The 23,610-nt window shown below is 48.1% G+C and overlaps 1 protein-coding gene across 5 annotated transcripts in view; it reads left to right on the plus strand.

The window, feature by feature from the left end:
* The window catches only part of lzts2a (leucine zipper, putative tumor suppressor 2a), a 259,923-nt gene extending 238,347 nt beyond the window's left edge, over positions 1-21,576 (plus strand). For all 5 annotated transcript variants that reach the window (XM_070876497.1, XM_070876498.1, XM_070876499.1 and 2 more), the window contains 2 exons: positions 14,504-15,412; positions 20,459-21,576. In XM_070876497.1, the coding sequence (XP_070732598.1) occupies positions 14,504-15,412; positions 20,459-21,160 (1,611 nt within the window). In that variant the 3' untranslated portion in view covers positions 21,161-21,576. The remainder of the gene's footprint in view (positions 1-14,503; positions 15,413-20,458) is intronic.
* The last annotated feature ends 2,034 nt before the right edge of the window (positions 21,577-23,610 follow it).

Genomic DNA, 23,610 nt, shown 5'->3' on the forward strand with positions numbered 1-23,610 from the left:
TGAACTGCCTCCAATGCAAGTATATCTGTCCTTAAATAAGGAGACCAAAACTGTACGCAGTACTCCATGTATGGTCTCATTGAATATAGTTAAGATGGAGATAGACAGATTTTTGAGCAATAAAGGAGTGAAGGGTTATGGGGATCGGGCGGGGAAGTGGAGCTGAGCCCAGGATCAGATCAGCCATGATCTTATTAAATTTCGGAGCAGGCTCGAGGGGCCACATGGCCTACTCCTGCTCCTATTTCTTATGTTCTTATAGCGCCTTACAGCCAATTAAGTACTTTTTTAATTGTAGTCACTATTGTAATGTGGTAAACGGGGCAGCCAATTTGCGCACAGCAAGCTCCCACAAACAGCAACGTGATAATGACCAGATAATTTTTTTAATGTGATGTTGATTGAGGGTTAAATATTGGCCAGGACTTCGGGCATAACTCCGCTGCTCTTCTTCGAAATAATGGAATCTTTTATGCCCACCTGAGAGAGCAGATGGGGCCTCAGTTTAACATCTCATCCCAAAGACGGCATCTCCGACAGTGCAGCACTCCCTCAGCACTGCACTGGAGTCTCTGGAGTGTGACTTGAACCCACAGCCTTTTGATTCAGAGATGAGAGTGTTACCCACTGAACCACAGCTGACACAGTTAGATGAAGAAGGGGTGGGAGGCGGCTCATGTGCAGCATAAACACCGGCATTAACTTGTTGGGTTGAATGGCCTGCTTCTGTGCTTTAAATACAATGTAATTTGTACAGGAGCCATCACTGAGACACACATGCACACACCAGACAAGTCTTACCTGTTAGCTTATATTCCACATAGGCTGTATGTGTACAGGAGCCGACACCGAGACAATCCCCAGACACACAACTAGACACGTCTTGACTTGCTAGATCTGTTTTGGGCAAAGTATTAGTTGTCACATTTGATCAGCTTCACTGGGCAGGCCACATCGTCCGCATGCCAGACACAAGGTTCCCAAAGCAAGCGCTCTACTCAGAACTCCTTCACGTCAAACGAGCCAAAGGTGGGCAGAGGAAACGTTACAGGGACACCATCAAAGCCTCCCTGATAAAGTGCAACATCCCCACCGACACCTGGGAGTCCCTGGCCAAAGATCGCCCTAAGTGGAGGAAGTGCATCCGGGAGGGCGCTGAGCACCTCGAGTCTCGTCACCGAGAGCATGCAGAAAACAAGCGCAGGCAGCGGAAAGAGCATGTGGCAAACCAGACTCCCCACCCACCCCTTCCCTCAACGACTATCTGTCCCACCTGTGACAGGGACTGTGGTTCTCGTGTTGGACTGTTCAGCCACCTAAGGACTCATTTTTAGAGTGGAAGCAAGTCTTCCTCGATTCCGAGGGACGACCTATGATGATGAGTTTAAAAGCTTGCTGGAAATGGGCCTGAAGTTCCTTCAGTTTATTTCTCCCCGTGTCTCCAGAATTCCCCGTGTCACCAGATGTCGCGAGCAGGCTGGTAGATGGCTCCCCAGGCCATTGCTAAATACTAAATACTACTCTGGGGGGTAGGGGGGACGGGGGAGGGGAACACTGCCAGAGAGTCAAAGCGGGTGGCCAGAGCGATTCTCACTCGGCGCCTCTTCGCTCCATCGCCGCTGAAATAGCGCCGTCATTCCCCTGTGACCTCGTTAACCATATGCGAGCTGTCAGTCGCACCGTGTCGTTTCTAAGCTTAGAAATATTGTTTAATGTAGTGACCAGGAAAAGTATATGATGTGATACGATGGCCATGGCTCACAACCATCATTCAAATGTGAAGAAAATGAATGGCAGCATCTGGATTTTCTGGGACCAAGCTGCCCCTGTGTTCATTGGTGCTGCCTCCATTACAATGGTTGCAGTGTTTCAGTATCAGGCTCATTTTCAGCTAGTGAAAGTTCTCCAATTTATTTGTGTGCTCCTCACTGCAAGTGCTACAGTTGTAGCCTAATATCTCCTTCACGCTGCAAATGCTGTAATTGAGGAGACATTATACAGGATATACGGCACAGAAACAGGCCATTCGGCCCAACCAGTCCATGCCATGTTTATGCTCCACTCGAGCCTCCTCCCGTCTTTCCTCATCTAAATCTATCAACATAACCCTCTATTCCCTTCTCCCTCATATGCTTGTCTAGCCTCCCCTTAAATGCATCGATACTATTCGCTTCAACCACTCCCTGTGATAGCGAGTTCCACATTCTCACCACTCTTTGGGTAAGGAAGTTTCTTCTGAATTCCCTATTGGATTTCTTGCTGAATATTTTATATTGATGGCCTGCAGTTATGCTCTTCCCCACAAGTGGAAACATTCTCTGTGTCCACTCTTATTAAATCTTTCCATAATTTTAAAGACCTCTATTAGGTCACCCCTCAGCCGCCTTTTTTCAAGAGAAACGAGACCCAGCCTGTTCATCCTTTCCTGATATGTATACCCTCGCATTTCTAATATCATCCTTATAAATCTTCTCTGCACCCTCTCCAGTGCCTCTATATCCTTTTTATAATATGGTGACCAGAACTGTACACAGTACTCCAAGTGTGGTCTAACCAAGGTTCGATACAGGTTCAGCATAACTTCCCTACAAAACCCAATCGCTTGGTGATGGCAGTAATCACTGAGGGGAACGGCACTGAAAACCACAGTTGTTTATTAAAAAAAAACAGTCATTAAAATACTTTAAGTCTCAAAAGTTGTATTTAAAAATAAAATCTACGCAATCTACTTAGTGCTCAAAGCCTTTGCAGGAAGCTGAACAGATCTTAATATATGAAATCAGATGAGAACATGATGCAGGCTGTGTTTTTCAAATCAGTAATAGTGTTTGGATTTCCAGCTCAGTCGCTTCGGGCTCTGACTCAACTGTCTCTTCTTGTACTTGTACCAACCCGTGCAGGATAAAATTATCTGGTAATTTTTCTCATTTGCTGTTTGTGGGACCTTGCTCACTTTAAAAAAAAAGATTATTTGTCAGCTGTGGCTCAGTGGGTAGCACACTTGCCTCTGAATCAGAAGGTTGTCCCACTCCAGAAACTTGAGCACATAAATCTAGGCTGACACTCCAGTGCAGTGCTGAGGGACAGCTGCACTGTCGGAGGTGCTTTCTTTTGGGTGAGACGTTAAATCGAGGCCCCTTCTGCTCTCTCAGGTGGATGTAAAAGATCCCGTGGCATTATTTTGAAGACGAGCAGGGGAGTTATCCCTGGTGTCCTGCCAAATATTTAACCCTCAATCAACATCACTAGAAAGGGATGTCTGGTCATTACCACATTGCTGTTTGTGGGAGCTTGCTGTGAGCAAATTGACTGCCTGTTTCCCACATTACAACAGTGACTGCACTTCAAAACTACTTAATTGGCTGTAAAGCATTTGGGACATCCAGTGGTCGTGAAAGGTGCTATATAAATGCAAATCTTTCTTGCTGTGTCCAAATTGGCTGCCGTGTTTCCAACATGACAACAGAGACGCCACTCCAAAAAATCATTGGCTGAGAATGGCTTTGGAATATCTTGAGGTAGTGAAAGTTGTTCCATAAATGCAAGTTCTCACTCGTTCAATCTTTAATGAACGCACGGCAATTGTTTGTGCGCTCCTTACTGCCAGTACTACAGTTGCAGTAGAATATCACTTTCACACTTGAGGAGCAGACTTGCATTTACATAGTGCCTTTAATGCAGTAAAACGTCCGAAGGCGCTTCACAGGAGCATAATCAAACAAAATTTGACGCCAAGCCACAGAGATATATTGGGACAAGTGGCCAAAAGCTTGATCAAAGAGGCAATCTCTCCTCAGAGGCCAATCCCACCCCCCCCCACCATCCTAGGAATCAGTCTGGTGAGGGCAGCTGTCCAGTGCTGGCTGTGCTCAGGAAAGCCAGGTCTAGGTGCGGCCTATCCGGCTGTCCGTAAAGGGACGACAACAAAAAGGCAAGATTGTTAATGAATACTGAGCCGAATGGAGCAGGAGTGCCGAAGACCATCGCTGGCTCCCACTCAGCGCCCACCTGATCAACATCCACCCCCACCACCCCTGATGATTGCTTACCTTTCCAGATTGGCCATCCCTCCCAATCGCAGCACCCCCCCCGCCACCTTCCCAATTGCCCTGCCCACCCGATCATCCCTCTCCCTCCTGATTGCCCCCTTCCATTCTGGGTCCTACCTGAGAGCAGCGCTCAAAAAGCCAATGGCAATTCGCTGCTGAGCTGCCTGGAATTTAAATGAGACCCAAGGCCCGCTATCGGCTGTGCTTCGGGCCTAACCATTCTGGTCCATTGACCGCTCCCAATTCCTAGTTTGTGCCAGCCTACTAGAACCGGCTAGAACCAATTTCTAGGCCAGCTTATCTGCAGCACAAAGAGAGACCTGGGGGTCCTTGTGCATGAAACACAAAAAGTGAGTATGCAGGTACAGCAAGTAATCAGGAAGGCAAATGGAATGTTGGCCTTTATTGCAAGGGGGATAGAGTATAAAAGCAGAGAAGTCCTGCTACAACTGTACAGGGTATTGGTGAGGCCACACCTGGAGTACTGCAGACAGTTTTGGTCTCCGTATTTAAGGAAGGATATACTTGCAATGGAGGCAGTTCAGAGAAACATAGAAACATAGAAACATAGAAAATAGGTGCAGGAGTAGGCCATTCGGCCCTTCTAGCCTGCACCGCCATTCAATGAGTTCATGGCTGAACATGCAACTTCAGTACCCCATTCCTGCTTTCTCACCATACCCCTTGATTCCCCTAGTAGTAAGGACTTCATCTAACTCCTTTTTGAATATATTTAGTGAATTGGCCTCAACAACTTTCTGTGGTAGAGAATTCCACAGGTTCACCACTCTCTGGGTGAAGAAATTCCTCCTCATCTCGGTCCTAAATGGCTTCCCCCTTATCCTTAGACTGTGTCCCCTGGTTCTGGACTTCCCCAACATTGGGAACATTCTTCCTGCATCTAACCTGTCTAACTCCGTCAGAATTTTAAACGTTTCTATGAGGTCCCCTCTCATTCTTCTGAACTCCAGTGAATACAAGCCCAGTTGATCCAGTCTTTCAGTCCCGCCATCCCGGGAATCAGTCTGGTGAACCTTCGCTGCACTCCCTCAATAGCAAGAATGTCCTTCCTCAGGTTAGGAGACCAAAACTGTACACAATACTCCAGGTGTGGCCTCACCAAGGCCCTGTACAATTGTAGCAACACTTCCCTGCCCCTGTACTCATCCCCTCGCTATGAAAGCCAACATGCCATTTGCTTTCTTAACCGCCTGCTGCACCTGCATGCCAACCTTCAATGACTGATGTACCATGACACCCAGGTCTCTTTGCACCTCCCCTTTTCCTAATCTGTCACCATTCAGATAATAGTCTGTCTCTCTGTTTTTACCACCAAAGTGGATAACCTCACATTTATCCACATTATACTTCATCTGCCATGCATTTGCCCACTCACCTAACCTATCCAAGTCACTCTGCAGCCTCATAGCATCCTCCTCGCAGCTCACACTGCCACCCAACTTAGTGTCATCCGCAAATTTGGAGATACTACATTTAATCCCCTCGTCTAAATCATTAATGTACAGTGTAAACAGCTGGGGCTGTTCACTCGGTTGATTCCGGAGATGAGGGGGTTGACTTATGAAGATAGGTTGGGCCTATACTTATTGGAGTTCAGAAGAATGAAAGATGATCTTATCGAAACATATAAGATAATGAGGGGGCTCGACAAGGTGGATGCAGAGAGGATGTTTCCACTCGTAGGGAAAACTAGAACTAGGAGGCATAGTCTCAGAATAAGGGGCTGCCCATTTAAAACTGAGATGAGGAGAAATTTCTTCTGAGGGTTGTAAATCTATGGAAATCTCTGCCCCAGAGAGCTGTGGAGGCTAGGTTATTAAGGCGGAGATAGACAGATTTTTGAGCGATAAGGGAGTCGATGGTTATCGGGAGTGGGCAGGGAAGTGGAGCTGAACCAATGATCAGATCAGCCATGATCTTATTAAATGGCGGAGCAGGCTCGAGGGGCCAAATGGCTTACTTCTGCTCCTATTTCTTATGTTCTTGTGTTGTTATTTTCACTTATCCACCACTCCCTGAAGCTCCATTGTAGGGGATATGCCGTTGCAGGTTGGGTGGGATATTGTCGGGGCAACAGGAGAACTCGGTAACTGAGCATCAGATTCTGGCGTGCAGTCTGGGAAACGGTCCTGGCAACAATCTGGTCACTCTGGCAGATCAGCCATGATCCAATGAAACGGCAGGACATGCTCGAGACGTGGAATGGCCTCCTCCCGTTGCTTTGTACGTCACAAGTTCTGCTCATAATTTAACAGAAAAAATAAAATAAGCACTTGTATCTTTGACAACAGGAGACATTGTGAGAATAAAGATAAAGGAGATAGCTTTGCAGGATTTTAAACTATCAGCTTTGTATATAGAGAACATTTAGATTTTCAAAGCATTAAAACCATTTAACAAATGAATTATTAAAGATATTATGTAATGTATGGTATCCATTGATCATTGCAAAGTACAGCATTACATTGTGAATGCCATAATTGCCAATGCAATCAATTAAGTGCGGATATTGTCACCTCGTTCCACATTTGGTCCTCGATGTCCGCCACGTATGTTGCCTTGAGCAACTAAATACAGACCCAACTAAAAATCACTATCATGCAGTCCAGTGTATAAAGAAACAAAGACTTGCATCTGTATAGTGCCTTACACGAACAGCGGACGTCTCAAAGCGCATTACAGCCAATGAAGTACTTCTGGAGTGTAGTCACTGTTGTAATTTGTAAAACACAGCAGCCAACTTGTGCACAAGCAAGCTCCCACAAACAGCAATGTGATAATGACCAGATAATCTGTTTTTTTTGTTATGTTGATTGAGGGACACCAGGGATAACTCCCCTGCTCTTCTTCGAAATAGTGCCCATGGGATCTTTTACATCCACCTGTGAGAGCAGACGGGGCCTCGGTTTAACGTTTCATCCGAAAGACGGCGCCTCCGACAGTGCAGCGCTTCCTTGGCACTGCACTGGGAGTGTCTGCCTGGATTTGTGTGTTCAAGTCCCTGGAGTGGGATTTGAACCCACAACCTTCTGACTCGGAGGTGAGTGTGCTACCCACTGAGCCACAGCTGACGCGACTTCACTGCTGAAATCTTGTCTTGTGGATCAGAAGGCAATCAGACAAATTCCGCTCTCGTGGGTGCCAGTATCACACTTCAGCACTGCCCCCTCGCGGCCACCACTTCAGCACGGTGCCAAGTTCTGAGGCGGTGTTTGAACCCACGTTCTTCTGATTCCGGGCAAGGGCACTACCAACTGAGCCAAGCTGGCACTGATGGGAAGACCGCTCGTGTTGGTATGACATTCCCTTCATCCAATGTTTTATTTTAAGTGGGCCAACACCTCCGTTAGAATAGCAGGCAAAGGAACATCATGCACGTTTCGATGTAATAACATTCACTCAACGCGGTTACAGGGCCCAGGGGGGTTTTGTTAAAATTGGCAAGTGCTAACAATGTTTAGAAAGGGAATTGTTAAATGGTAACAACTCCATTAAGAGGTGCTGCTTCAAACACAACTTTGGATCCCTGAGGGCTTTCTAACATTCCTAAAAAAAACAATCCCGGCTTTGAATTATTTATTTCCTTCAGAGTGCACTATATATGGAACTATGGGAGTGCATAAACAACTGTAATTTAATTGAGTGCAGATGGCATCATGAACCACAAGAATGAAGCTCCAGAGATGGTTTATAAGCATCAACTAAAACCTGAGATTGAATCAAAATCTTTCTCTCATTCTTTATCTCTGGCGCTCTGTCTTTCTTTCCTTCTTTCTCTCTTTCTATCTATCTTTCTTTTATCCTTTCTCTCTCTTGCTTTATCTTTTTCTTTTTCTTTCTTGCTCTCTCATAAGGATTAGGAGCAGGAGTAGGCCATTCGGCCCCTCGAGCCTGCTCAGCCATTCAATAAGACCTTGGCTGATCTTCTACCTCAACTCAGTCAGCTGTGGCTCAGTGGGTAGCACTCTCGCTCTGAGTCAGAGTGTTTTGGGTTCATGCCCCACTCCAGAGACTTGAGCACAAAATCTAGGCAGATACTGTCGGCGGTGCCGTCTTTCGGATGTGACGTTAAACCGAGGCCCCATCTGCTCTCTCAGGTGGGTGTAAAAGATCGCATGGCACTATTTCGAAGAGCAGGCGAGTTATCCCCGGTGTCCTGGCCAATATTTATCCCTCGATCAACATAACATAGAAACAGATTATCTGGTCATTATCACATTGCTGTTTGTGGGAGCTTGCTGTGTGCAAAATTGGCTGCAGCGTTTCCCATATTACAACAGTGAGTACACACCAAAAAATACTTCATTGGCTATAAAGCGCTTTAAGTCGTCCTGGGGTTGTGAAAGGCGCCATATAAACCTCCACTTTCCCACACTGTCCCCATAATCCCTTGATTCCCTTAACATCCAAACATCTATATATCTCTATCTTGAATATACTCAACGACTGAGCATCGACAGCCCTCTGGAGTAGAGAATTCCAAAGATTCACCACCCTCTGAGTGAAGAAATTTCTCCTCATCTCAGTCCTAAATAGCCAACCTCTTATTCTGAGACTGTGACCCCCTAGTTCTAGACTCCCCAAGCTAGGGGATACACCCTGCCTGGAATGCAGTGACAGGATCAGTCCAAGTCAGCATGGATTTATGAAAGGGAAATCATGCTTGACAAATCTTCTAGAATTTTTTGAGGATGTAACTAGTAGAGTGGACAAGGGAGAACCAGTGGATGTGGTGTATTTGGACTTTCAAAAGGCTTTTGATAAGGTCCCACACAAGAGATTAGTGTGCAAAATTAAAGCACATGGTATTGGGGTAATGTATTGACGTGGATAGAGAACTGGTTGGCAGATAGGAAGCAAAGAGTAGGAATAAACGGGTCCTTTTCAGAATGGCAGGCAGTGACTAGTGGGGTACCGCAAGGTTCAGTGCTGGGACCCCAGCTCTTTACAATATACATTAATGATTTAGACGAAGGAATTGAATGTAATATCTCCAAGTTTGCAGATGACATTAAGCTGGATGGCAGTGTGAGCTGTGAGGAGGATGCTAAGAGGCTGCAGCGTGACTTGGGCAGGTTAGGTGAGTGGGCAAATATATGGCAGATGCAGTATAATGTGGATAAATGTGAGGTTATCCACTTTGGTGGCAAAAACATGAAGGCAGAATATTATCTGAATGGTGGCAGATTACGAAAAGGGGAGATGCAACGAGACCTGGGTGTCATGGTACATCAGTCATTGAAAGTTGGCATGCAGGTACAGCAGGCGGTGAAGAAGGCAAATGGCATGTTGGCCTTCATAGCGAGAGGATTCGAGTATAGGAGCAGGGAGGTCTTACTACAGTTGTACAGGACCTTGGTAAGGCCACACCTTGAATATTGTGTACAATTTTGGTCTCCTAATCTGAGGAAGGACATTCTTGCCATTGAGGGAGTGCAGCGAAGGTTCACCAGACTGATTCCCGGGATGACAGGACTGACATATGAAGAAAGACTAGATCGACTAGGCTTGTATTCAATGGAATTTAGAAGAATTAGAGGAGATCTCATAGAAACATATAAAATTCTGACGGAATTGGACAGGTTAGATGCAGGAAGAATGTTCCTGATGTTGGGGAAGTCCAGAACCAGGGGTCACAGTCCAAGGATGAGGGGTAAGCCATTTAGGACCGAGATGAGGAGAAACTTCTTCACTCAGAGAGTTGTTAACCTGTGGAATTCTCGACCACAGAACGTTGTTGGGGCCAGTTCGTTAGATATATTAAAAGGGAGTTAGATGTGGCCCTCACGGCTAAAGGGATCAAGGGGTATGGAGAGAAAGCAGGAATGGGGTACTGTTATGCATGATCAGCATGATCATATTGAATGGTGATGCAGGCTCGAAGGGCCGAATGGCCTACTCCTGCACCTATTTTCTATGTCTCTATGTTTACCCTATCAAGCCCTGTGAGAATTTTGTATGTTCTCGCTCTCTATCTGTCTCTCTTTCTCTGCTATCCTTCTTTTTTAATAGGTTGCAGTGCTAATAAAATGTAACTTATTCTAACAAATAGCTAATAATTGAATGTAGACTAAAATAGGTTTCTCTGATACTATTATTGATTCACTGAACGGTTTAATAAGGGAGACAGACTGCAGTTTCAAAGTCGAATTGGAAGTGAATTAAGAAGTAAAATAAAAGCAGAATACTGCAGATGCTGGAAAACTGAAATAATAACAGAAAATGCTGGAAACACTCAGCAGGTCAGTCAGCATCTGTGGAGAGAGTAACCGTTAATGTTTCAAATCGATGAGCTTTTATCAGAACTGCGAACCTGACCTGCCGAGTGTTTCCAACATTTTCTGTAAGAAATCATTGAAGGGTATTAGCCGGCTTTTCGACAGTGAGGGCTTCACAGCCAAGCTTTATTCAGCCCCCGACCAATCTCCAGCGTTCCGTCTGCAGGCGCTGGAGACAGATCAAGAACCGAAGCAGGGATCATTCTCTCCCTCCACCCCCCCGCCCCCCACCACCACCACCACCACAAATCCTGGAAAATGCTGCCACTACAGCCCTGGCTCAGACCAGTTCCCTCTGCGCTGACCAGGGAATCAAACCAGTGGCTTTATTTATCTTAAAGTGAGAATGCAGGTACAGCAAGTAATCAGGCAAATGGAATGTTGGCCTTTATTGCAAGGGGAATAGAGTATAAAAGCAGCGAAGTTCTGCTACAACTGTACAGTGTATTGGTGAGGCCACACCTGGAGTACTGCGTACAGTTTTCGTCTCCGTATTTATACTTGCATTGGAGGCTGTTCAGAGAAGGTTCACTAGGTTGATTCCGGAGCTGAGGTGGTTGAATAGGTTGGGCCTATACTCATTGGAGTTCAGAAGAATGAGAGGTGATCTTATTGAAACATATAAGATAATGAGGGGGCTCGACAATGTTAATGCAGAGAGGATATTTCCACTCATAGGGGAAACTAAAACTAGGGGACATAGTCTCAGAATAAGAAGCTGCCCATTTAAAACTGAGATGAGGAGGAATTTCTTCTCTGAGGGTTGTAAATCTGTGGAATTCTCTTCCCCAGAGAGCTGTAGAGGCTGGGTCATTGAATATGTTTAAGGTGGAGATAGACAGATTTTTGAGTGATAAGAGAGTAAAGGGTTATGGGGAGCGCTCAAATATTTTTCATTACCAATGCTGGCTGGAAGTGGAGCTGAGTCCATGATCAGATCAGCCATGATCTTATTGAATGGCGGAGCAGGCTCGAGGGGCCAAATGGCCTACTCCTGCTCCTATTTCTTATGTTCTTACATGGGTCACTGCCAATGCCGGCTGGTATGTTTGCTTACTACATCACTGGGGAGCCCCTTCCCCAGGAAAACACAGAGTGGCAAAAGGCCTAAAGATGAGGCGATAAACCGAGGCCCTGTCTACTCTCTCAGGTGGACATAACCGATCCCACGGCACTGTTTCGAAGAAGAGCAGGGGAGTTATCCCCGGTGTCCTGGCCAATATTTATTCCTCAATCAACATTTCTGGTCATTATCACATTGCTGTGTGTGGGAGCTTGCTGTGCGTAAATTGGCTGGCGCTTTTTCCACATTACAACAGTGACTGCACTCCAAAAGTACTCCATTGGATGTAAAGCGCTTTGAGAGGTCCGATGGACATGAAAGGCGCTATATAAATGCAAGTCTTTTTAGGTTTTTTTATTTATCCCCACTCCTTCACAGACCATGTACAGTCAATCCATCCTGGGCCTTACCCTCGTCTCTTGATCTTCATAGAGAGAGTAATTTCACCCTGGTCCCCAAGATTAGTCAAGAGAACCACCATTCTAGCAATTATTTCTACTCTTCCATCTGTCTGGGTGCACAGGCCATCAGGCACGCCGGGTCCCAAGACCAGCCATCGTCTCCCATTGCAAAAAGCAAAGCTTTGATTATCATCGAACATCATTCTCACAGTAATTAAAGGGACAGGAAATGCTGGAGATACTTGGCAGGTCAGGCAGCATCAGAGACGAGAGAAACCGAGTTAACGTTTCAGGTCGATGACCCTTCGTCAGGACTAGCCACAGACGCTGCCACACTTGCTGACTGTTTCCAGCTTTTCCTCTCGTTATTTCAGATTTCCAGAATCTGCAGTATATTGCTTTAATTTGTTTTAATTAAAGGGACATTTAGTCGAGTAGAATTTGGGGACTGGGGGGTCGGGAGTTCAAGCAATAATATACATGACACTGGAGCCCAATCCTCCTTCCCCAGAGTTTATTAAATCATAAATCATTTGTTGAAATTGTAACTCGCATCAGAGAAAGAAAATCAATTTTCAAAGCTTTTACTCCCCAGAAACTTCATCCGGCTGTGAGTGTCAGTTTGCCGTTGCCTTTTATGTGTCAGGCTGACTGCTTTCTGTAACTCCTGTATCATCCCAGTACCTTGGCTATGTCTTAATCTTCTCCCCCCCATCCCCAAACTGTGTCTGCTTGCCCAGAGAACCCTGTCTTGCAATGAAATGGTTGTCGGTAGTGCAGAATGCTCGGTGCAGGGCTAGTCTAACCCGTGATGGAAGGTCAGAGCCCTGACCGACTTAACACAAGGCGATGGTCTCCCAACAGAAGTGGGGGGGACACTTTGTTGCAACAGGTTTGTTTGTATTCGTTCACGGGATGTGGGCATCGCTGGCAAGGCTGGCATTTATTGCCCATCCCTAATTGGCCTCGAGAAGGTGGTGGTGAGTCGCCACCTTGAACCGCTGCAGTCCCTCTGGTGAAGGTACTCCCAGTGCTGCAACGGAGGTAGATCCAGGATTCTCACCCAGCGACAATGAAGGAACGGCCGATATATTTTCAAGTCAGGATAGTGCGTGACTTGCAGGGGAACTTGCAAGTGATGGTGTTCCCATGCGCCTGCTGCCCTTGTCCTTCTAGGTGGTAGAGGTCGCGGGTTTGGGAGGTGCTGTCAAAGAATCCATGGCGAGTTGCTGCAGTGCATCTTCTGGATGGTACACACTGCAGCCACAGTGCGCTGGGGTGGAAGGGGTGAATGTTGAAGGTGGGGGATGGGGCTGCCGTTTGAATGAAGGGTTCCCAACCAGTTGGCCCTTGAGTTACCTCGGCACTTGAAGTATTTAAAGGGCTCTGACTGCATGAGTAAATGTTTGGCAAACTTTCCCCCCCCCCCCCCCCCCCCCCACCCACTACCATGATTGGTCTGTAGACATTCTTCGCAAGGTGTGTAAATTATCAGTGCAGCATCACATCAGCTGTGTCTGACATCATCATCGTCGTCGTACCTAAACCTCTCCGCCTCTCTACCTCTCTCTCCTTTAAACCTGCTTTCTCTGTCAGCCGTGGCTCAGCACACTCGCCTCTGAGTCGGTTCAAGTCCCAGGGACTCGAGCACATAAATCTAGGCTGACACTCCCAATGCAGTGCTGAGGGAGTGCTGCACTGTCAGAGGTGCCGTCCTTTGGATCAGATGTTAAACCGAGGCCCCGTCTGCTCTCTCAGGTGGATGTAAAACATCCCATGGCACTATTTCAATGAAGAGCAGGGGAGGTGTCCTGGGGCCAATATTTATCCCTCAATCAACATAATAAACAGATTATCTGGTCATTATCACACTGTGGGAGCTTGCTGTATGCAAATTGGCTGCTGCGTTTCTCACATTACAAGAATGACTGGACTTCAAATGTACTTCATTGGTTGTAAAGTGTTTAAGACATCTGGTGGTCATGAAAGGCACTATATAAATGCAAGTCTTTCTTTCTCTGCCCCTAAAAACTTACCTCTTTGACCAAGCTTTTAGCCACCAGTCCTATTATTTCCTTATGTGGCTCGGTGTCAAATTCTGTCTGATAATGCTCTTGTGGGGAGCCTTTTACTATCTTAAAGGCGCTATATAAATACAAATTGTTCTTGTTGCTTCTTTCATGAGAATGTAAGAAATAGGAGCAGGAGTAGGCCACTCGGCGCCTCGAGCCTGCTTCGCCATTCAATAAGATCATGGCTGATCATCGACCTCCACTCCATTTTCCTGCCTGATCTCCATATCCCTGGATTCCCCTCGAGTCCAAAAATCTATCGCTCTCGGCCTTGAATATACTCAACGACTGAGCATCCACAGCTCTTTGGGATAGAGAATTCTAAAGATTCACAACCCTTAGAGTGAAGATATTCCTCCTCATCTCTGTCTTAAATGGCCGACCCCATCATCCTAATATTATGCCCCCTAGTTCCAGACTGGTAAAACAGTCTCTCAGCATCTACCCTGTCAAGCCCTCTCCGAATCTTATATCTTTCAATCAGAGAGATTAAAAGATACAAGATTCGGCCTTCCAAAAGGTTCGCCGCCTGTTAAAATTTAATGACGTTGACCTCTCCTTTAAATGCAGTTTTTTTCTCTCTGAGCTTTTTTGTGATGAATATTTCATTGTGTTTCAGAACATTGAAAAGAACTTGATCCGACCGACGGCCTTCAAGCCCGTGATGCCCAAGAACAGGAACTCTGTCCAGTACCTTGTTCCCCGACCGGTTAATGGCCTTTCGGACAGCCAGGGGAGCCTGAACATCCTGTTCAACGGGATCTCGGCGTGCTCCGTCAACGGCGCAGAGAAGCGCGACTCCTTGCAGGGGGGCTACAGCTGCCGGAGCAGCGCGCACTCGGGCACCCTGTCGGACTCGGGCCGCAACTCGCTGTCCAGCCTGCCGACCTACAGCACGGGCTGCGGCCATGCGCCGGACCAGGGGGGGGTCAGCTCGTCCACCGGCCACATCAACCTGGAGCCAGGCGGGCCCCACGCCTTCCACGAACGGGGCATGACGACGGGGCTGGCGGGACTGTCCAACTCCGACAGCGGCCGCTCCTCCTCCAGCAAGAGCACGGCCTCGCTCAACGGGCGCGCCCGCCCACTGTCCGACGGCGGCGGGGGAGGGGGCGGCCGCGGCGGATCGCTGGAGCGCTCGCCCGTCTCGGGCCACGAGCTGGCGGCCCGGGAGCTGGAGGAGCGGCTGCGGGAGCGGGAGGCCGAGCTGCAGGCCCTGCGTGAGAGCCTGGAGGAGAACGAGGCGGCCCTGTGCCAGGTCTACGAGGAGAAGCAGCGGCGCTGCGAGCAGGAGGCGGAGGAGCTGCGGCTGGGCTGTGCCGCCAAGCTCAAGCAGAGCTCGCAGAAGGCCCAGCGCATGCAACAGGTGCTCCAGCTCCAGGTCTTCCAGCTCCAGCAGGAGAAGAAGAAGCTGCAGGAGGACTTTGGCCAGCTACTGCAGGAGCGCGAGGTGCTGGAGAAGAAGTGTGCCCTGATTGAGAAAGAGCAGACCGAGCTTGGGCCGCGACTGGAGGAGACCCAATGGGAGGTGGGTGACGTGGTTTGCAAAGGGTTCCATTTCCATCTCTCTCACACCCTCACACACACACGCCCCCCCCCCCACACACACACGCACCCGCCCCCCCCACACACACACGCCCCCCCCCCCCCACACACACACGCCCCCCCCCCCACACACACACACGCCCCCCCCCCACACACACACGCCCCCCCCCCCACACACACACGCCCCCCCCCACACACACACGCCCCCCCCCCACACACACACGCCCCCCCCCCACACACACACGCCCCCCCCCCACACACACACGCCCCCCCCCCACACACACACGCCCCCCCCCCCACACACACACGCCCCCCCCACACACACACGCCCCCCCCCCACACACACACGCCCCCCCCCCACACACACACGCCCCCCCCACACACACACGACCCCCCCCCACACACACGCCCCCCCACACACGCTCCACGCCCCCCCCCCGCACGCCCCCCCCCCGCACGCCCCCCCCCGCACGCCCCCCCCGCACGCCCCCCCCACACACGCCCCCCCCACACACGCCCCCCCCACACACGCCCCCCCCACACACGCCCCCCCCACACGCCCCCCCCCCACACGCCCCCCCCCCACACGACCCCCCCCCACACACGCCCCCCCCACACACGCCCCCCCACACACGCCCCCCCACACACGCCCCACGCCCCCCCCCGCACGCCCCCCCCCCGCACGCCCCCCCCCACACACGCCCCCCCCACACACGCCCCCCCACACACGCCCCCCCCACACACGCCCCCCCCACACACGCCCCCCCCACACACGCCCCCCCCACACACGCCCCCCCCACACACGCCCCCCCCACACACGCCCCCCCCACACACGCCCCCCCCACACACGCCCCCCCCCCCACACACGCCCCCCCCACACACGCCCCCCCCCCCACACACGCTCCCCCCCACACACGCCCCCCCCCCACACACGCCCCCCCCACACACGCCCCCCCACACAAGCCCCTCCACACACACAGGCCCCCCCTCCACACACATGCCCCCTCTCCACACACATACGCCCCCTCTCCACACACACACGCACGACCCCCCCGACACACGCACGCACGCCCCCCAGACACACGCACGCACGCCCCCCAGACACACACAGGCCGCCCCACCCCACACACCTCCCCCCTTACCCACCACATCTGCCACGAACACCCAGAGACACACCCACTCCATCACACGCACACACCCACACAGACACTGAATCCTAGATGATTTATTCTCCCACAGACCAGAATGCAATGTCCAATGCACTAAAGATATTCCGCGCAGTAATAATGAGTCAGTTGTTGATGCTCACACTTCGTTCCATTTAAGCTGTAACTGATTCTAAATTTCAGAGAGGTAATTAACCCTTTGAGGGGAAGCTAGATAAACACATGAACGAGAAAGGAATGGACGGTTATGCTGATAGGGTGAGATGAAGTTGGGCGGGAAGAGACTCGTGTGGAGCATAAACACTGCACATAATTTATCGGAATTCCGAGCGTTGTCTCTCCCAGGGAGCTCTGTGTAACAGTGTGTAATATCTTCCTCTTCCATGGAGTGAAGTAGGCATTGGACTTTACATTCTTAGTCTAGGCATGAACCAGTTGGTCCAAATGGCCTGGTTCTGTTCTGTACATTCCATGTAACCCTGAATTGTCAATGTGATGAAATTGAGATTCGTCATACCATCTCCTTCCACCTCAATCTTTTCAAGGATCTCACTTCCCCGTCTTCCTACAATCTACTGGCTATTAAAACCCAACCTTTGGTGGCACCTTGTCACAAGTAATTGTTTATCTCATCCTCTGTACTACTCTTTTCAACTTTGGTGGTTCCCCAAACTCTTACCAAATCAGATGTGTCCATGGCCTGTTCAAAGCTTTCCTCAAGGTGCCAGTGAAACATTACAGAGAGGGTAAGAGCAGGGCACACTGCTCCGTCAGGTCTATGCCAACATGGTCGGAAGTCAATCATTGGTCCAGATTTCCACATGCAAATTTCGGAATTTGTCGCATTCTGTGTATCTCCTTTCCTGGAAATTGAAAACATTTCTTGCTGCCAAACGCCCAATTGAATTGGAGCAGGAGCATGACCTTAATATGATGCCACCTCATAAGTTGGAGCTAATTCCTGATAGAAACGAGTGCTAATGCTGAGCCGCCTGCAATACCAAACACAACCCACGCGGATCATGGCCAGAGCCCAACCTAAGATCACCACATCGATCATCCAAAGCTTGCAATTCTCATTTATCCTCAATTTTACTGTACATTTTGTGGTAAGAAGCCTATACAGGTACATTCTCTGACCATGCAGATAATCAGGCACAGCTCCAAGCTTTCCATGGCCATATCGCCACTATTTCATTCTGCCCTTCACAGATGATACCTCGCTCTCTCCCACAGCCTCTCCATTCCAGTAGTGCAGGAACCTCAAAATAAAGTATTTTCATTAGCTGTAAAGTGGTTGGGATGTCCTGAGGTCATGAACGTTTGTTTCTTTTTCTTTCCCTTTCTTTATTTTTCTTTCTCTTTCTTCTTTCTTCCATTTTCTTTTTTTATTATTTTTTTCTCTCGTTTTCTTTCTCTCTCACGTTCTGTTTCTCTCATTTTCTCTTTCTTGCGCTTTTTCTTTCTTTCTCATTCCGTTCTTTGCTTTTACTCTCTCTCTCTTTCCGCTCTCCTCTTCCTCTCCCTTTCTTCCTTCCTTCCTTCCTCTCTCTCTTTCTTTCTCTCGTTCTCGCTTTCTTTCTCGGTCTCTCTTTCTTTCTTTTCACAAAACAACCTGTTGTCACACCTCATTGTGGATCTTAAATAATGAAATGGGGCTGAAGCAATCCAGACTCCGTAGTGTGGGGTGGGCCTGCCGACCTGTTGCCTTGATTGGAGAATGTCTTGTGCAGAAAGACAGAAGGAAGGAGAATATAAAGAAAAACTGAGAGGAAAATTTTTAAAGGGGCGGGAAATCTACGTTTGAAGTCACTTCTACTTCCCCATGTCACAGTCGTCATCTTCTCTGATCCACACTCCCGAAATTCCAGCTAGGACTCTGATCTCCAAACTGGCCACGTTCGAGAAAACAGTTTGATCCAAAATGGGAGCCAGGAGCTTTGATCTTTTGTCGTACACGCAACCACATATGTGCCACTGAAAACCAGGATTACATTAAACACCCTAATCCAAAATCATCAAATTGTTGTGTACTTTAAGCCCTAGGTTTTCTAAACAAGAGACTATAAGAACAGTCTTTAAATTTAAAAATGTGTCATTAAAGAAGATGGACAGCAGCCAAGAGAACGTCGCAGTGATTTTCCGCCATCTTTAGTTACAGGCTTAAAGGGGCTGTGTCATCCCGCAAGCATAGGACTTGGCCCCTGTTTATGGGAGAGGGAGAAACTTATGAGTGTCGAATGTGATGGTGACACTGGAATCATAAATAAAATTAAGCAAAAACATTAAGTCCAGGTTAACAATATATGTGATGCAAATCACCAAAATGTAATGGTCTCTGGCTGTATAACCAGTTTATAATGGTGCCACCACCACTCAGATCCTGCTCACAAATCCCATAAGGCTGTCCCAGTGTCCTGATGCGCATATAAGATGCTTTGTTACTCTCTCCCTTTCTCTGTAATTAGCCCGTCTGCCTTGTTAACCTTCCATTCTTTCCAGCACTCTTCAATTCTCCAACTCTTCATCCACTCTCCCACCCCCCCCCCCCCCCCCCTTAATAGAATCATAGAAATTTACAGCACGGACGGAGGCCATTCCAACTCATCGTGTCTGCGCCAGCCGACCAAGAGCTATACAGTCTAATCCCACTTTCCAGCTCTTAGTCCATAGCCCTATAGGTTACGGCACTTCAAGTGCACATCCAAGTACTTTTTAAATGTGGTGAGGGTTCTGCCTCTACCACCTTTTCAAGCAGTGAGTTCCAGACCGCCATCCCCTCAAATCCCCTCTAAACATCCTACCAATTATTTTAAATCTATGCCCCCTGGTTGTTGACCCCTCTGCTAAGGGAAATAGGTCCTTCCTATCCAGTCTATCTAGGCCCCTCATCATTTTATACACCTCTAAGGTCACCCCTCAGCTTCCAATCTTTCCTCATAGCTAAGATTCTCCAATCCAGGCAACATCCTCGTAAATCTCCTCTGTACCATGTCTAGTGCAATCACGTCCTTCCTGTAATGCGGTGACCATAACTGCACGCAGTGCTCTAGCTGTGGCCTAACTAGTGTTTTATCCAGTTCAAGCACAACCTCCCTGCTCTTGTGTTCTATGCCTCGGCTAATAAAAGCAAGTATGGCGTATGCCTTCTTAACCACCTTGTCTACCTGACCCGCTACCTTCAGTAATCTGTGGACCTGCGCTCCAAGGTCCCTTTGTCCCTCTACACTTCTCAGTGTCCTACCATTTAATGTGTATTCCCTTGCCTTGTTAACCCTCCCCAAATGCATTACCTCACATTTCACTGGATTGAATTCCATTTGCTACTGTTCTGCCCACCTGACCAGGTGATTGATATCTTCCTGCAGTCTACAGCTTTCTTCTTCATTATCAACCACACAGCCGATTTTAGTATCATCTGCAAACTTCTTAATCATACCCCCTACATTCAAGTCTAAATCATTGATATATACCACAAAAAGCAAGGGACCTAGTACTGAGCCCTGCGGAACCCCACTGGAAACAGCCTTCTAGTCATACAAACACCCATCAACCATTACCCTTTGCTTTCTGCCTCTGAGCCAAATAACTTTTAGCCTACAACTTTTCGGTGCCAATTTAGTCGTTTTTTCAAGATCTCAGTCTTTCCTTTCTGCAATCTACAAGCTCTTATAACCTAAGTTTGGCATTAGGTAACCACTACATCATCCTCTTTTCCATCCTTGCAACCTCCACTCTTCACTTAGATTTCTAAATCAAAGAGGAAAAAAACACCGGAACAATTACACAGCAAAGTCCAGCGGAGTTGTAAAGAGCACTTTCTGAAATTGATCCCTTTTCCTGTTGTTGCATCCATCCTTTAGGTTTGCCAAAAGTCGGGAGAGATTTCCCTTCTGAAGCAGCAACTGAAGGACTCCCAGGCCGATCTATCTATGAAGGGAAATGAAATTGTCTCCTTGAAGGCCCAGCTCCGAGAAATACGGGCCGAACTCCAAGATCACGAGGATGAGATTCACGAGTTCCGAGATTCGGTCCACACAAAGACCTTGGAGCTGGAGGTCTGTGAGAATGAACTTCAGCGGAAGAAGAATGAGGCTGAGCTTCTGAGAGAGAAGGTGGGAAAGTTGGAGCAGGAGACGACCGGCCTAAGAGAAGCCTTGGGCAACACGAGACATGCAATGGGCCCATACCAGGAGCGGGAGGACCCCTTCCTGATGTACGAGAGCGACGAAGCCAAGGTCCAGCGGCAAAATGCAGACAACCAACAGGGCCTGAGGCAGCAGGTGGAGAAGCTGAGGGCCGAACTCATGTATGAAAGGAGGCGGAGTGAGAACCAGTTGGAGAACTTTGAGGTGGAGCGGCGCACTTGGCAAGGGGAGAAAGAGAAGGTGATTAGGTACCAGAAACAGCTCCAGCACAACTACATCCAAATGTACAGGAGGAACCGAGAGCTGGAAAGAGAAATGAGGCAACTCAGTCTGGAACTGGAAGCCAGGGAATTAGACGACCTTGAGGTGCGAAATGAAGACATTCGATTTGAGGAGATCACAGCGACGGAAATCTAAAAAAAAAAAGATTTTAATAAAGGACAAACCACCCTTGCCAAATCTTGTGTTGGATAAATATAATACCAATCATAATGGACAATCATTATAACTCTTTTAACCTGTTCAAGCTTATTCAGATGTTCACACAATAAAAGGACATTTAATGGCTTTGGGTAACCTGGCAGAATCTCCCTGCAGGCACATCTCTACCTACTGTTGCTTCCACAGAGGTAGTTTGATGTCTTCCTTTGCCGCCATTAAGTGCTCTCCGATGTCTTGCAGTATGAGTTGAGGGAGGAAAAATGAAATAAAGCAGTTAGTATTGGTTCAACAACAACACCAGTGAAGACTGTTCATACTCTTGACAGTCATTTGTACTGAAATGATAACATTGTGACAACTGGCACTGGTAAATAAACCTGAGGTTTGATTTACAGTTCTTGATATTAGAGTGCTGGGACTGTCACTGAGCCAGTGCTGATCCCATTTCCCAAAACAGCTGGCTAACACTAATTCTCACTCATTCACCATCACGGGACGTGGCAAATTAGGGCAATGTGGCTACTGGGTAAAGAAGCCTTTCATTGTAAAGGAACAAAAGCAGTAATTAATTTTTTTAAATTAATTTAGTGAGACATACTTTGTAGAAATGGAAGTATGTAAAATAAAAACTTGAAGATGTTGTACTTTATATCGGGGAGTGTCCAGGCAAAACGAATAGCCACCATTTATAAAACGGCCCACAATGATGAAGGTGATTTTTTTTTTGTTGGACAAAAGGAAAGAGACTGGATTTTCTGCCAGATGTATATTTTAATATGCCAAACCATTAGCCAAATTATCTGTACTACCTGTTACAATGTTGGTTATTATTTTTAACACGATTCTATCGCTTATCGCCTATCCATTTTATTGACACAGGTGGTTCCAGATACACGCACACAACAGTGTACTTCGGAAATGGGGTCCCCCAAATTTCCTCGGGCTTTAAACCGCAGTGGGATGCAGAAATTGGGGTGGGATACATTTGGGCCGGGTCATCACCCCATTGTGCCTGAGCCAGATGGTTCCTGTGTCTCCTCGCCCACCACCCCCACCTTTGCCACTGATGAGAGAAGCAGGCAGGTCAATGCAGTGCTGCAGAATTCCCACCATCTCCACCCCCAGTACGTGAAGCAAGCACATAGTACTGGCAAGTGACGGGGGTGAGGTCCACTGACTGCAAAGGCCAATGTCCTTATGGTAGCTGGTCACAAAGCATTAGGATGTCCGAAGGAACATGGGCTGTCTAGAAATGTGCTGACTCTCCTCCTCCCCCCACAGGTTCTTCGGTTGAACTTGTTGGAATTCAGACTTAGTTTGTAGGTCAACGATGCAATCTCCTTCTGCCCCCCGCCCCCCAACACTCCACCCAATCAGTGGGTGTCCTAACTGCCTAGTTCCTGATGTGAGTGCTGCCCTACTTTATTCTAATTGCCTGGCCCTGGGAGTTCCAGTGGAGTCAGGGGGAGTGTAACTGGCCAGTACAGGGGAGGCGCTACTCTGCTGTGGTCCAGCAGAGGAGCAGGATCATTGGATTTTTGGGAATCAGGATTGTGTTTTTAATTTGTTAAAAGACACGTCCAACTCCGGTGCAGCAGGATGCAGGGGAGAGCCAGCATGCCTCGGGGATAAGGAAACCCACCAATGGGGGAGATTGCCTGTGTCTGCGGCGCGCAGCGAGATTGTAAAGCTGCTTGTAATGTTTACCCTTTTGCCGATGTGGAGCACTGATGTTTTATACTGAAACCGTGGAGACGTTGGTTGCCATTAGTGACGTTTCACTCCCTACCTCAGCAATTTTGCTTTATTAATGATAATATGCATTCCATTCAATGGAAGTTTTAACCAAATAAAAAAAAGCGAGCAGGAAATCATTTTAAAACATCCACATATATCTCTGCCTGATGTCTCCGCCTTCTCATTACCACCAAGGAGGAGCCAATGGACCTGTTGCTGTGTTGAAAGAGATTGAGTACAACAGGGATAGCTGGGACAAAGTTAACTGCCCCATATAAATCTCCTGGATTTTAAACCCATAAACCCATCAGTTCAGTATCTGATCACTGTCACAGGGTTACTGGTTGCTCCAGTACTTAGGACATAATTACCACATTTGCCTTGTCTGAAGGTCATCGCTAATGACTGAATGGTGCAGAGCAGAAGGTGGTTCAACATGGCAAGCCGTGCCTGTGGTGGGCAGTGAAAGAGCAATGACTTGTTGCTACCCTTGTGCGAAATCAGATTCTTCCCGTTGACTTCATTCTATTGCCATGTCAGCCATGGCTCAGTGGGTAGCACTCTCACCTCTGAGTCAGAAGGTTGTGGGTTCAAGTCCCACTAGAGTAACTTGAGTGCATAAATCAAGGCTGACACCCCAGTGCAGTGCTGAGGGAGCGCTGCACTGTCGGAGGTGCCGTCTTTCAGAT

This window comes from Pristiophorus japonicus, chromosome 3, assembly GCF_044704955.1.
Source record: "Pristiophorus japonicus isolate sPriJap1 chromosome 3, sPriJap1.hap1, whole genome shotgun sequence".
NCBI lineage: Eukaryota > Metazoa > Chordata > Chondrichthyes > Pristiophoridae > Pristiophorus > Pristiophorus japonicus.